This window comes from Geotrypetes seraphini, chromosome 7, assembly GCF_902459505.1.
Source record: "Geotrypetes seraphini chromosome 7, aGeoSer1.1, whole genome shotgun sequence".
Lineage (NCBI taxonomy): Eukaryota > Metazoa > Chordata > Amphibia > Gymnophiona > Dermophiidae > Geotrypetes > Geotrypetes seraphini.
The window spans coordinates 112,073,901-112,086,795 of NC_047090.1; the positions used below are offsets into that span (position 1 = coordinate 112,073,901).

The 12,895-nt window shown below is 39.3% G+C and overlaps 1 protein-coding gene across 11 annotated transcripts in view; it reads left to right on the top strand.

The window, feature by feature from the left end:
- The window catches only part of RBM25 (RNA binding motif protein 25), a 285,496-nt gene that overhangs the window by 144,335 nt on the left and 128,266 nt on the right, over window positions 1-12,895 (top strand). For all 11 annotated transcript variants that reach the window (XR_004540227.1, XR_004540229.1, XR_004540228.1 and 8 more), the window contains 4 exons: window positions 1,262-1,453; window positions 1,727-1,810; window positions 8,084-8,358; window positions 8,908-9,130. Coding sequence is in view for 8 of the 11 variants with exons in the window: in XM_033953497.1 (XP_033809388.1) it covers window positions 1,262-1,453; window positions 1,727-1,810; window positions 8,084-8,358; window positions 8,908-9,130 (774 nt within the window). In the remaining 3 variants the exon portion in view is untranslated. The remainder of the gene's footprint in view (window positions 1-1,261; window positions 1,454-1,726; window positions 1,811-8,083; window positions 8,359-8,907; window positions 9,131-12,895) is intronic.

Consider the following 12,895-nt stretch of genomic DNA (forward strand, 5'->3'; position numbering starts at 1 on the left):
CCTCCCCTCCCAGCAGAATCACTCCTTCTCCCTCTCCAGTAGCAGCTGTCCCTTTTTTTTCCTTGCCCAGCAGCTTCCCAGATTCCTTTCCCTCCTCCCCTCCCAGAAGCATCTCTCCTTCTCCTTCTCCCTCTCCAGTAGCAGCTGTCCCTTTTTTCCTTGCCCAGCAGCTTCCCAGATTCCTTTCCCTCCTCCCCTCCCAGAAGCATCTCTCCTTCTCCCTCTCCAGTAGCAGCTGTCCCTTTTTTTCCTTGCCCAGCAGCTTCCTAGATTCCTTTCCCTCCTCCCCTCCCAGAAGCATCTCTCCTTCTCCTTCTCCCTCTCCAGTAGCAGCTGTCCCGTTTTTTCCCTTGCCCAGCAGCTTCCCAGATTCATTTCCCTCCTCCCCTCCCAGAAGCATCTCTCCTTCTCCTTCTCCAGTAGCAGCTGTCCCTTTTTTTCCTTGCCCAGCAGCTTCCCAGATTCCTTTCCCTCCTCCCCTCCCAGAAGCATCTCTCCTTTTCCTTCTCCCTCTCCAGTAGCAGCTGTCCCTTTTTTTCCCTTGCCCAGCAGCTTCTGATAGTGGCTTTCTCCCCTCCCAGCAGCTCTTCTTACTTCCCAGCGCAGCGATTCAGGAAGACAGCCTCAGGTCCTTTGTTGGATCGCGCCGCCTCTGAGGAAAGAGGAAGTTGCATCATCAGAGGCAGCCGCGACTCAGCAAAAGCCCCGAGGCTGCCTTCGTTAATCGCTGCGCTGGGAAGTAAAGGAGAGCTGCAGAGAGGGGAGAAAGCCACTGTCGGAGGCTCCCCAAGATCACTCCGGCCCAGCGCACGCTTCACATGTTGATCTTGCCGGCCCTGCGCGGACCGGCAGGAAGTTGAAGTAAGTCAATCTTGCTGGCCCTGCGCGGACCGGCAAAAATTTCCTGCGGACCGGCGGTTGAAGAACTGTGATTTAGTTGATATCACATTCATTGTTGGTTTAATCATGAATTGATGATGAAATATGACTGTTGGGCAGACTGGATGGGCTATTCAGGAGTTTATTTGCTGTCTCTACTATGTTACTGAGTTAGTGCATGGCCATTAATTTAAAAAAAAAAAAAATTAGAGCATTAGCTCCATGGCTGCAGTAAAAATGACATTGGTGCAAGGGTGCGCCAAAGACACTTTCTATCTCAGCTTAGTAAAAGAACTCCTTAGTAATTTGAAATTATTTAATGAAACACCTAACATGTTAGGCTTGAATATTTTCTTCCCAATTTTTACTTTGCCTTCATTAGAGCTCTAAGCCAGAGTCTTCTGCTGATGATGATGATGATGATTTGGATGAAGACACAAAAAGGCGAGATCAAATATTCAGAGGAGCAATTGAAGTATTAATACGGGAGTATTCAAGTGAGCTAAATGCTCCATCTCAGGAATCAGATTCGCATCCCAGAAAAAAGAAGAAAGAAAAAAAGGAGGATGTGTCTGTGAGTGTTGCCTTTATAGTTCTATTAATAAATGGCAAATGTTTTTCCTGAGGTTTCCAGACTACTTTGCCCAAAGAGGGAACTTAGTTCACAAAGCTTACCCATTTAAATACTCATTTCTCTATAAAGTTAACAAAAATGCTGTTGGTGAGTCCCAATAGAGACTTTTTTGTGTTATTTTTGGCTTCTATTTTATGATATCTTGCTTGTATTTTATTTTGATTCCCTTTTAGCCAAGATAAAAATAAATTTGAAATTTTGTTTTCTCTTTAGGAGGATATAAATGCTATAGATATGGAAGACGACAAGAGAGATCTAATTTCTCGAGAGATTAGTAAATTCAGAGATACACACAAGGTAATCTAGCTTCTACTCTGTTTAGTATTAGATTTTTGTACAATCAAAACAAACCATATCACACAAAGTCAACAATACAATACTGTAGAATTATCAGCTGAAATTATTTTTGGTAGGTGTAGGGATACATAAAAGAAAATATATGTACCACATTAAAATTATCCTTATATATTTTATACTTAAGTGTTAAATTGCTGTCTGGACATTTGTTCTGGGAGCAACTCAATTTTAAAACAAAAGCAAATTGTTTTCTTTAGATTTAGACACAATATCTAGTTCAAGATAGATATAATTAATGCCTAAACATTAGGAGCGTGAAATAACAGAGACACAGTGCGGTGTGCAAAAGTCTGGAATCACTTGTGAATTTTGCATTCTTTCAAGCTTCTCACCTTTCATTTTAATTTCTTTGTTGACCCTATAGATTTGTCTGTGTACCACATTATAAGGGATACATTTGGCTAGTAGAATCAACTTTTTAAGATCACTTCTTGTTACTGGAACATAGCTACTATAACTTTTACAGATCATGCTTCAAAAATGGATTGAGACTGTCCAATTAGTACATGTTATTTCTGACCAGTCAGGAGGCTGCTTTCATCAGCCAATCACAGTCCAGATTTCTAGGTAACATTAACCATGAACAAGACCCAAAACCTGATGGAGGAGTATGTTCGTGTGAGAGTGATGAGCGAGGAAGATTTCTGTGCCGTCAGATTGCCAACAAAGTTGTCTGCAGTCACAGCACAGTAATAAAGATTGTACAAAAGAAAGTGACGGGTTCAGTGGTAGACAAGTCTTGGTCTGGTTGTTCATGTGCATCAACTTAACGCCAAGTCTGTGCACTTTGATGCATTTCATTGACCAATCACAAGTTGACCTCACCTTAGCTACTGTGTGAGTGGTCAGACATTGTCATGTCAGTGTCAGCCCATCAGTAGTACCTGCAGTTTGGTTTGTGGGGCTGCAAAGCACGCAGCAAGCCACTGATGACTGATGTCCAAAGGCGCAACTGGATTGAGTTGGAGCGGAAGCACTCAAGCTGGACACATGAAATGTGAGAAAGGTATGTTTCAGTGATGAAAGCGCCTTCTGCCTCTTTGGTAACCAAGCCCACACCTATGTGAGGAGGTTTCCTGGAGAGGAGTTCAAGCCTGAGTGCGTCAGCCTCGCTGCGAAGCATCCTCTTAAGGTCATGGTCTAGGGCTGTATAACTGCCAATTGTGTCGGACATCTGCACATTGTTGATGAAATGGTCAATGGGACCAAGTACATTACAATACTGCAAAACAGCTCAGCAGCTGTTTCCAGGCCAATTCCTGTTCCTTGCCTTTGCTCCAAACAAGTGATCAACTGGAAGCGTCAGAACAACATTGAGTCAATCGACTGGCCTGCCCAATCTCTGGATCTGAATCTGATTGAGAACTTGTGGCAACTTGTGGAGATATCCAGGAGACATCCAGCATCAAAACGCGAGTTGACCGAGGCATTCATTGCAACCTGGAACTGCATTGTCACCCATGATCACCTCATCAAACTGGTTCACATAACACAAACAGGTGATCAAGAACAGAGGGTGGCCCGCCAAATACTGAGCCGTCACTGATACACACATTGGCCTTTTTCAAGGCCACCTACATGAATATAAAGAATAGATGATGCTTGTATGTACTTTTACATTACTTGATTTACGCAGAAAAATGTTTAACATGGCAACTTTAACAAACAAACTCATAAATTTAAGGCCAAACTAGAATAAAGAGTTGATTCTAATAGTCAAATATATCCCTTATAATGTGGCACAAAGACAAATCTGTGAAAGAATGAAAAATTTACAAGTGGTTCCAGACTTTTGCTCACCACTGTAAACTTGTTTTATTCTAGGCAGTTGCTTAAACAACATGGGAAGACTTTTATCTAGAACTAAAATTTTAAGTACTAAATAGTTTGCAAGTTAAAGGGGGAAGGAGGAAATTTTTAAAAATGGGTGAGTGGTTACCAGACGTACCAAAACTTTAGATGCATGGAAGAATTGTACATTCCCTTAAAGCTAATCTATTCATTGACCCCCACCATTATGATAGAGATCATATGGTGACTAATGCAAGATGAAACACAGCTTGGAAAGTAACATGGAATAGGATGTAAGTATGAGCTTCTGTTTTCTTTATTATATTTTATGGATGCCCCCTCAGGAAAATATGCAAAGGGGTAACTGGCTTTGAAATAAATCAGGAGTTTGCACCCAGTGAATCTGACTACCAAAAGTTCCTATCTGCTGTGTGTATGCCAAGGTTTAAAACTGATAATCACCATATGTTGTTAAATAAATAATTTTGTGTACTCAGATTGAATTATTTCAGGTTGATCTGCATTTGATTTGACAGGATTTGACAGAACTTTATTGAGGATTATAGTCTATGTTCCCTCTAAGCTGAGCACGTGAGCAATTGCTCATACATTCTAACAGTGTCACTTGGAGATTTTTATATGGTTGCTCACAAAAATACTTGCAAATCTGGAAATTTGTTGGTTTTTAGAACTTGTTGCTCAGATGAAAAAAATTTCATGCACCTGACCAGCCTTTAGAGGGAGTATTGATTATATAGTACCTTGGTACCAGAGACTTCGCAAAAGGACAAATCTTGTGTTTTGTTTTAAAATTCTCTGCAAGTACTTTGTGCTGCTGGTAGCCAGTTCTGTTTTTGAAATGCAGGACTGAAAGTAAAATAAATCTGATCTAATCAAAGTGCCAGAGTGCAGTAAACAGTTTTGTAAGTTCTCAGAGCCAGGACCATTTGCTATTACTGATAAACATGCCTTTAAAAGCCTTACAGCCCACTAGTTTAATGTGAACTAATTCAAGTTAATTAAGCCATCCAGCGCATATGAATATGCCACTGGTGTGACAGGATTTTGTTCCCTAAATGCACATTTAATAGGTCTAGCTCTTAATATAATTGCAGCAGTGGAATGGTTATATTCTCTATGCTGCTGAATGTTCTTTCTTTATAGACCATAAACAGTGAGCTGGCCATTTCATAGTTTGTTTGTTTGTTTTTATTATTATTTATTTCTAATTATACATCAAAATTTACAAGAATATATCTTGTTACCATTTCATAGTTTGAAGGCGCATAATGCCTGTTAAATATTTTTGGCAGGCAAGTTGATCAGTCCTCTTGATCTTTTTTTCATTAGTCATTTTCTTCCATGTTTTCTCTTGACACACATAAGTTTCAAAGTATTTGCAGATGGTTCTTAAATTGCAGTATCTGATTTATTTAGCTGTTCATACAATTAACCATTACTCAGCATCACTGATGAGACTGGAAGAAAGGAGGATTGTTGATCATGTTTACTTTGGAAACTGTGAAATTTTGATTAAAATGAAGTTTTAAGGTTAATGAAAAGGTACAGGAGCTAAGAAATTATGAAGATGCCTTCAGATGCCCCTGCAGCTTGGAAAGGTGAGCCTGGAATTTAGATAATTGAGTAGAAGAAACCCACTGCTTTCACCACTTGTGTTAAATGGTTACAGTACTTTGGTTCAAACTCATACTTCATTGCATGTAACATTATTACTGATCTAAGGTTGTTTTATATATATTTTAAAAAAAAATTAAGGTATATATTACTATTTATTTTTTGGGGGGGAGGAAAGGGGGATTTATCTAATTTTTCATTTTCACAGCTTTTCTTATCTTGCAGTTTCTTATTTTTGTATGTTTTAATAATAATCTCACCTAAGATTGAAGGGGCTACATATTACTCTAGACTGCTCTCTCGTCCCCATATCATTTTCATACTTTTCTGAGTAAATGAATAAGCAGCTGCTGGTGAAATCCAGTAACGATACTGCTGCAAACTTTTAAATGACACTTAGGGCTCCTTTTACGAAGGCGCGTTAGGGCCTTAACGTGCGGAATAGCGCACACTAGCCGCTACCGCCTCCTTTTGAGCAGGTGGTAGATTTTCAGCTAGCGCACGCTAATCCAGTGCGTGTGCTAAAATGCTTAGTGCACCTTCGTAAAAGGAGCTCTTAGTTGTGTGTCCAGTGCTTTGTTGGTTGTTGTCAGATCAGAACAATTTCACAGTTCATTACCTAAAACTCACTGGAGCAACACAAAAATAAAAACTATGTAAAATAATTTTCCTAAGTAAAAAGAGAAAAACATTCCTGTTGTTCATCACTTAAGTCATTGGGATGTTTTTTTGTTTTGGGTTTTTTTGTTGGGGTTTTTTTTTTGGGGGGGGGGTTCCATGTAATTGAATTTGGCATGCTTATTCAAAGTTAAGAGCAGGAAGTAGTAAGGGGTTGGAATAACTATGGGGAAAGCTAGGAGGATCATATTTGATCCATAGCAGCCAAACCTAAGAGCTCAGTGAACCTTTGCATGTTTTTGTTATGAGATTGTAAAATAACCACCACAGTCACTTCATACTGTCAGGGTATCAGCAATGTAGGGGGTATCCATTTACAGCACGGATGACTCTGAAGAGCTCAAGGTAACATTTATCACTTTTATCTCTTTTTCTAATTTTCTCACTCTTTTTTTTTTTTCTCTCTCTTCACTCTTTCTCATATCCTATAGGCTGGTATTGCTTTGAAATATTTTTTGTTTTCTAAGAGCCATCTTCAGAAGGGCTTTATGCACTGTTTACACAGCTTTGAAGTGCATAGGCTCATGTGTCTTGACCATAGTCAGAGTGCTGCTGACTAATGCCAGCAGAACATTAATCTTTTTTTTCATTTGATAGCAGTATTTATAGTAAATATTGAAATAGTATTATAAATTAAGTTAAAATTCTTTTAAAAGCTGTAGACTTAAAGCTATAAAGTATAGTAGCCTCATTCCTGTTGGAACATGTAAACTAGATTGTAAGTATTAACCCTTTCAGCATAAAATCACATTTTATTAATAGTATGTGAAATTAAGGTAAGTAGGCTTTTTTAAAGTTTCTACAAAAATATTACCATTTGCTCATTCTATATATTTTAATGAGATTTTGGCTCTATTTAGAAAGCAGAAGGCATTGATTTTAATCTATGCTTTAGAATTTCATTTTCTTCTCTTCTAGCATTTCTATCCCTGCCCTCTCTGTTGTTGTAATTTCAGTGTATTCATCACTGGGCTGGTTACAGGGCAGTGTTGGGTTCACTGAATCTTGTGACCTTGATTTGACTTTCATAATTTTTGTCAGCCCTCTTAACCCTGGGTGCACATCAGAAGATTTTTCACCAGGTAAGAATTCTTTAAAATTGTTCTTAATATTTTTAAAATACATATTTTATTGTCATATTTAATTTCATTTGTGATGTTTAAAACATGAAGCAGAAGAGTACAAGTGTTTATAACACAGTATGTAAACCATGTGATAACACTAGCATCTATGAGTCTTAACAACCTGGTCTGTCTTTGTGAACAATGTACTTACTCTTCCTCCCAGAAACATAGCTTATAGGCAAGGTTAATCCAGTGTTGGCGGTCCATGTCCTAGCACAGCATCTGTAAGTTAACACAAAATAATTGCTTCCAAGGATGCTTTTATCAATCTATTGATGTTTATCTATGGTAGGAATTCTGGTTGTAGACATACTTAAGTTGAAAAAAGTGCTAAATATGTATATTTTTAAACCAAAAAAGTACACAGCCCTTGTGTGAGTGGTTTCCAACCTTTTCACGTTTAGTAGGGCTGTCCATTTTAGAATGGTAAACACAATTAAGTCTGCAAGCTCTATAGAGGCCAGTTCTGAGTAGTGTTTTGACCTCGGTTCTCAACTGCTTGCTTGTCACCAATGCTGTCAGTTGATAAATATTTCTGTGTATCCAGATTCAGTGCTTTCCTAACGGCCTGTCTTTGGATTGTCAAGACTGGTGAGGTAATGCGCAATCTTGATTGGCATCCAGCTGATGTGAGGTATCCAGTCGGGCAGAGTAAAGTTTTGTCAAAAATTAATTTTGTTTAGTGTGCCCAGTTAGTACACTGCATCAACAGTCTGTTTTTCTCTTCTGTAAACCATCATAACAGGACAAAATGGACATGCGACTGTTACCATACATGTTTTAAAGAGAGGCCAGGCTTGCACCCCAGTATCCAAGGTTGGAGATTGCTGGTCTGTGTTAGATCTAAGCTTTTTGCACGTATTCTAATCTTGTGATTTGATGCACTTTGATTTTTTTTGTTTTGCTTTGTTTTTAATAAGTTCAGATCTAAACTACACTATCTTATTTTGATATTAACTGAGAAGGTTCTATTGTTGGTTTTTAGAAACTCGAAGAGGAAAAAGGCAAAAAGGAGAAAGAGAGACAGGAGATTGAAAAAGAACGTAGAGAAAGAGATAGAGATCGTGACAGAGATCGAGAAAGGCGAGAAAGGGAAAGGGAGAAAGAAAGAGAACGTGAGAAAGAAAAAGAGCGTGAACGAGAGAGGGATCGAGACCGAGACCGACCAAAAGAAAGGGACCGGGACCGTGAGCGGGAACGTGAGAGGGACCGTGAAAAAGAACGATCTAGAGACCATAGCAAGGATCGAAGCAGATCAAGGTGACTTTTATTTCTTGTTTCTTTTACACTTTCTCCTAGTGGAACTTCTGAGATATTCATAAAACCAGTATAATACCATGATTCTCATTTCTATATAGTGCCTCAATGAATCACTGTTACAGTAAAATCCTTCCATAGTTCTAAAATTACCTTAATTTTTGATTTACAAATTCTCCCATTGTAACAGCAAATGCTGCTTAAAAGTTGGAAATTTTAGGAATTTTTGATTGAAGTATTCTTGACTGAGAAATTTCTGAAAACTCTTGTAATTTACTTTGCATTACTTGAAAAGTACTTCTGTCATTTTTTTGTTAAACATTAAGAAAATTAATTAGGTGGTTTTGCTATGCCTGTCGTTTTTTTCTCCCCTGGTTTCTCCATACTTCAGAGTTCTTGTGAATATGAAACACTAGATCAGGGTCTTGTAGGAAAAAATACAAAGAAAATCTTTTAGGATGCATCAGTTCTTTAAATTTCTGTGCTAATACTTTGCTTTTGTATTAAGCGAGTAAGATTGAATCACATTTGGTTGGTTTTGATTCTATACAGGGAGAAAAGCAGAGATAGAGAAAGAGAGCGTGAACGAGAACGAGAAAGGGAGAGAGAGAGAGAAAGAGAGCGCGAGCGAGAACGAGAAAGGGAGAGAGAGAGAGAAAGAGAGCGTGAACGAGAAAAAGACAAGAAAAGGGAGCGAGAAGAAGATGAAGAAGATGCATATGAACGCCGAAAACTGGAGAGAAAACTCAGAGAAAAAGAAGCTGCTTATCAAGAGGTAAGGGTGGAGTTTAAAAAACAGTACGATTATAACACTTTCCTTCATAGTATTTCACAGAAACAATTTCTTATTTAAGTGAGTAGATTGGGGAGACCTTTGTATTTATTAGAGCATTACTCTGCCTTTTGACTTGTGGCTGTAGGTCAGTTTACAATTGAATCTAACCAATAGATGGTATGTGGCATGAAAAAGTAGCTGGGTGGGGCGGGACGGGGAAATTTGGTGGTGGGGAAAATTAAGGGCTCCTTTTACTAAGCTGCAATAGCATTTTTAGCGCATGCAGAATTACTGCGCTACACAGCTAGAACAACGCCAGCTCAATGTTGGCGTTAGCGTCTAGCATGTGCGGCAATTCTGCGTGAGCTAAGCGCGCGGTAAAACCCTATCGCAGCTTAGTAAAAGGAGCCCTAAATGTGTACTATTTGTATTAGTTAATTATTATTAGTTATTTTCCAATGCTCAATTTGACTGCCTTTCTTAAGGTTTGACACTTGTTCCATAATATTTATATTAAATTTAAGAAGTATCCAATTCTAGAAATGAATAATTAGATATTTGCCCTCTTTCAAATGGTATAGAGCAGCGTCTCTCAAACTTTTTTAACTCCGGCACACTAAACGGAGCAAATGTTTTTCATGGCTGGAAAAAATTTCTGGGGAGAACACTGTTGCCGTTAGTTTTCAAGGTCCAATCACGTCAAAGAATGATGCTTATCTGAGCAGTTGTATAATAAAAAGAATGGATAAGATAACATGAGAAGTGAAATTGTCATGAATCAGAGGGATACATACCCTGTAGGTCCTAAAAGCAGGCTTGTGGATTAGATATAAACTATGAAGGCAGTGGCGTACCTAGCATTTGTGACACCCGAGGCCCATCGTTTTTTGACACCCCCCCCCCATCTGTATGAAAATCATGATTTTTAGTAACAATCCACACATTACACAAGAGTGTACTAAGGCAGCATCTTACATACTGCAGTGAGCAGTACATCAATACACCCATTGTAAAACTAAACAAGCCAGACTACACAATCCTACACAGTCAATCCTAACTGAAAACCATGTCTTTCGAACACACAGAACACAGAAAACACCTTAGCCTAGTATGGAATATGTAATCACAAACTAACCCCTCTCCCTTTTACAAAACTGTAATGTGGTTTTTAGCCATGGTGGTAACAGTTCAGACTCTCATAGAATTCTGAGCACCATGGCCGGTGCTAAAAAAAACGCTCTACAGTTTTGTAAAAGGGGGAATAAAATAGAAAAATGTAGACAAAGGTTAAATTGAACCAGCAAGAAGCTGGACTCTGCATACAATGCAACACCACAGAAACAGCGCTGCATCTCCCCTAAAGAAAAAAAAAAAAAATAAATATAATTTTTTTCTACATTATCTTCTCTGTTTTCTGCTTTCCTCTTAGTCTTGTCACTCTCTTCCTTTCTTCCACTGTCTACCCTCTCTCTGCCCCTTCTATATGGCATCTTCTCTCCTTGTATTCCCCTTCCATCTCTCCCTTCACCCCTATTATTCTGGCATCCATCTTCTTCCCTTCCCTCCTTCAATGGTCTGGCATCTCTCTCCTCTTCTTCCCTTCCCTCTCCCACATGGTCTGGCATTTCACTCTCTCCTCTCCCTTCCCCCCACTTCCATCAGTATCTGCCCCCTTTCTTTCCCTCTAACCCAATTCCATCCAGTATCCTTCCCCCTTATGTCTCTCTCTCCTTTCCCTGCACACCAATTCCATCAGCATCTGCCCCCTTTCTCTCCCTCCACCACCCTTCCATACCACCCTGACCTCCTTTTTCTCCCTCCATCACCCTTCTATACTCCTCTCTCCCTCCAAACCAGCAAGGTTCCATGATGACTGCTTCTGTTGCCTCTACCTCTGGAAGATGTAAGTGACGTTGGAGGGGCAGACACAGGGAATTACGGCAATGACTGAAGCTGCCGGTCCACCCCTTCCAACATCACTTAGGTCTTCCGGAGGCAGAGGTGGCAAATGCAGTCATTGCAGGACCTTCCTGCACTTCAGTGCGGCTGCCGACTCTGCTTCAGAATAAGTACGGCAGCCGTACTGAGGTGCAGGTGCCATTTAGAGCAGCTTGGAAGGTTCTTGATCCAGCCGGCTATGTACCCCCCTAGGGCTGGCACCTGGGGGCGGTCTGCCACTGTATGAGGGGACAAAAAATAATAAAAAGAATGGATAACTTGACCGATTTAGACATGTCATACAATTATAACCACAAAAATATGTCATAAAATGTAATTCTAAACTCAAAAGACTCCAGACGAAAAGCAGACTATAGAAAGGAAACCAGAAAAGACCAAACCCATAGTACTAAGATCCAAATACTAAAATTGGACATGTCCATTACAAAGAGACGTGTGGATCGCCGCTAATTATAACGAGTGAGTCTTTAAAATATGAGACGGTAACAGATAGCCAGACCTGGTGGACGGAAGTGACAAATACTGGAGCCAAAACCAGAGCACCGTGATGAAACTTGAATATGGATACCTATTTATACTTTTGAGTAAAATTGCGATGCAAACATGTCATAGAAAAGAATAAATAATGTGTAAACTAAAAAGCAAGAACAACATATTGTAACACCGAATTCAGAATTAATGAAACAACTTGCTAAAAGAAGTTACCCCCCCCCCCCCCAAAATAGGTCATATACATACTTAAAATGATGGCTGGTTACAAACAGTATGCCTAGACTATATAGATCTAAACAGGGCAAAAGTAAACGTATGAGAAATGAACAGCTGATAATAAGCCGATAGTAGCTCAAAGACAAGCCAACCGGGTAGATGAAAAGTGAACCTGGGAAAGATCTAAATTATTGTACAAATAAGCTTCTATTAAAACCAAAAATAAAACCACAGCACTTGGGAAAGTAAAAAAGGGAGAGTAAAATGGACTTACCAAAAAGGTCTCTTCACCGATGAGATAAACTTGTACACAGAATAAATGTGAACACGCAACAGTGGGGCTATGATATTTGATCCATTGAAAGAGGCACCAAAAAAGTGTCGGCAGTGGATTGAATGCACACTGATAGGGGAGGGGCATTGGGCTGTTAAAAAATGCTGCTTTAATAAATAAATGAAAATCCTGGTGAAAAACTAAATAAAAACCCAAAACCATGATAAAATGCCAAACCTGACTGCAAGTGGTAGTGAAAGTAGCATAAGGCACCCGTAATACTGTTAGTGCCAGAGCTGCTTAGAATAAAGAACCGTGCTTTACATGAGGAGAAAAAAGAAAGAATGAGGTGATAAGATGTGAAGTGCTGGCCCCTCACTGCACCACTTGATGTTCTAGAGCAGGGGTGCCCACACTTTTTGGGCTTGCGGGCTACTTTTAAAATGACCAAGTCAAAATGATCTACCAATAAAATTTTTTAAAAAAACACAAAGCACACTGTACACAGAGAAAATGTTAATAATCATTCCTATTCCGGGGTTTTTTCCAAAGAGGTCAAAGCAGATGAATCTATGCACTGTCACCTCAGTAACAACCATACAAAAATAGACAAATACCCTCCCTTCCTTTTTACTAAACCACGATAGCAGTTTTTAGCGCAGGGAGCTGCACTGAATGCCCAGCGCTGCTCTCGACGCTCATAGGCTCCCTGCGCTAAAAAACTGCTATTGCGGTTTAGTAAAAGGGGACCATACTCTAAAATATAGACAGCAGATATAAATTCAGACACATTTTGATCAGTAAATTTAAAATAAAATCATTTT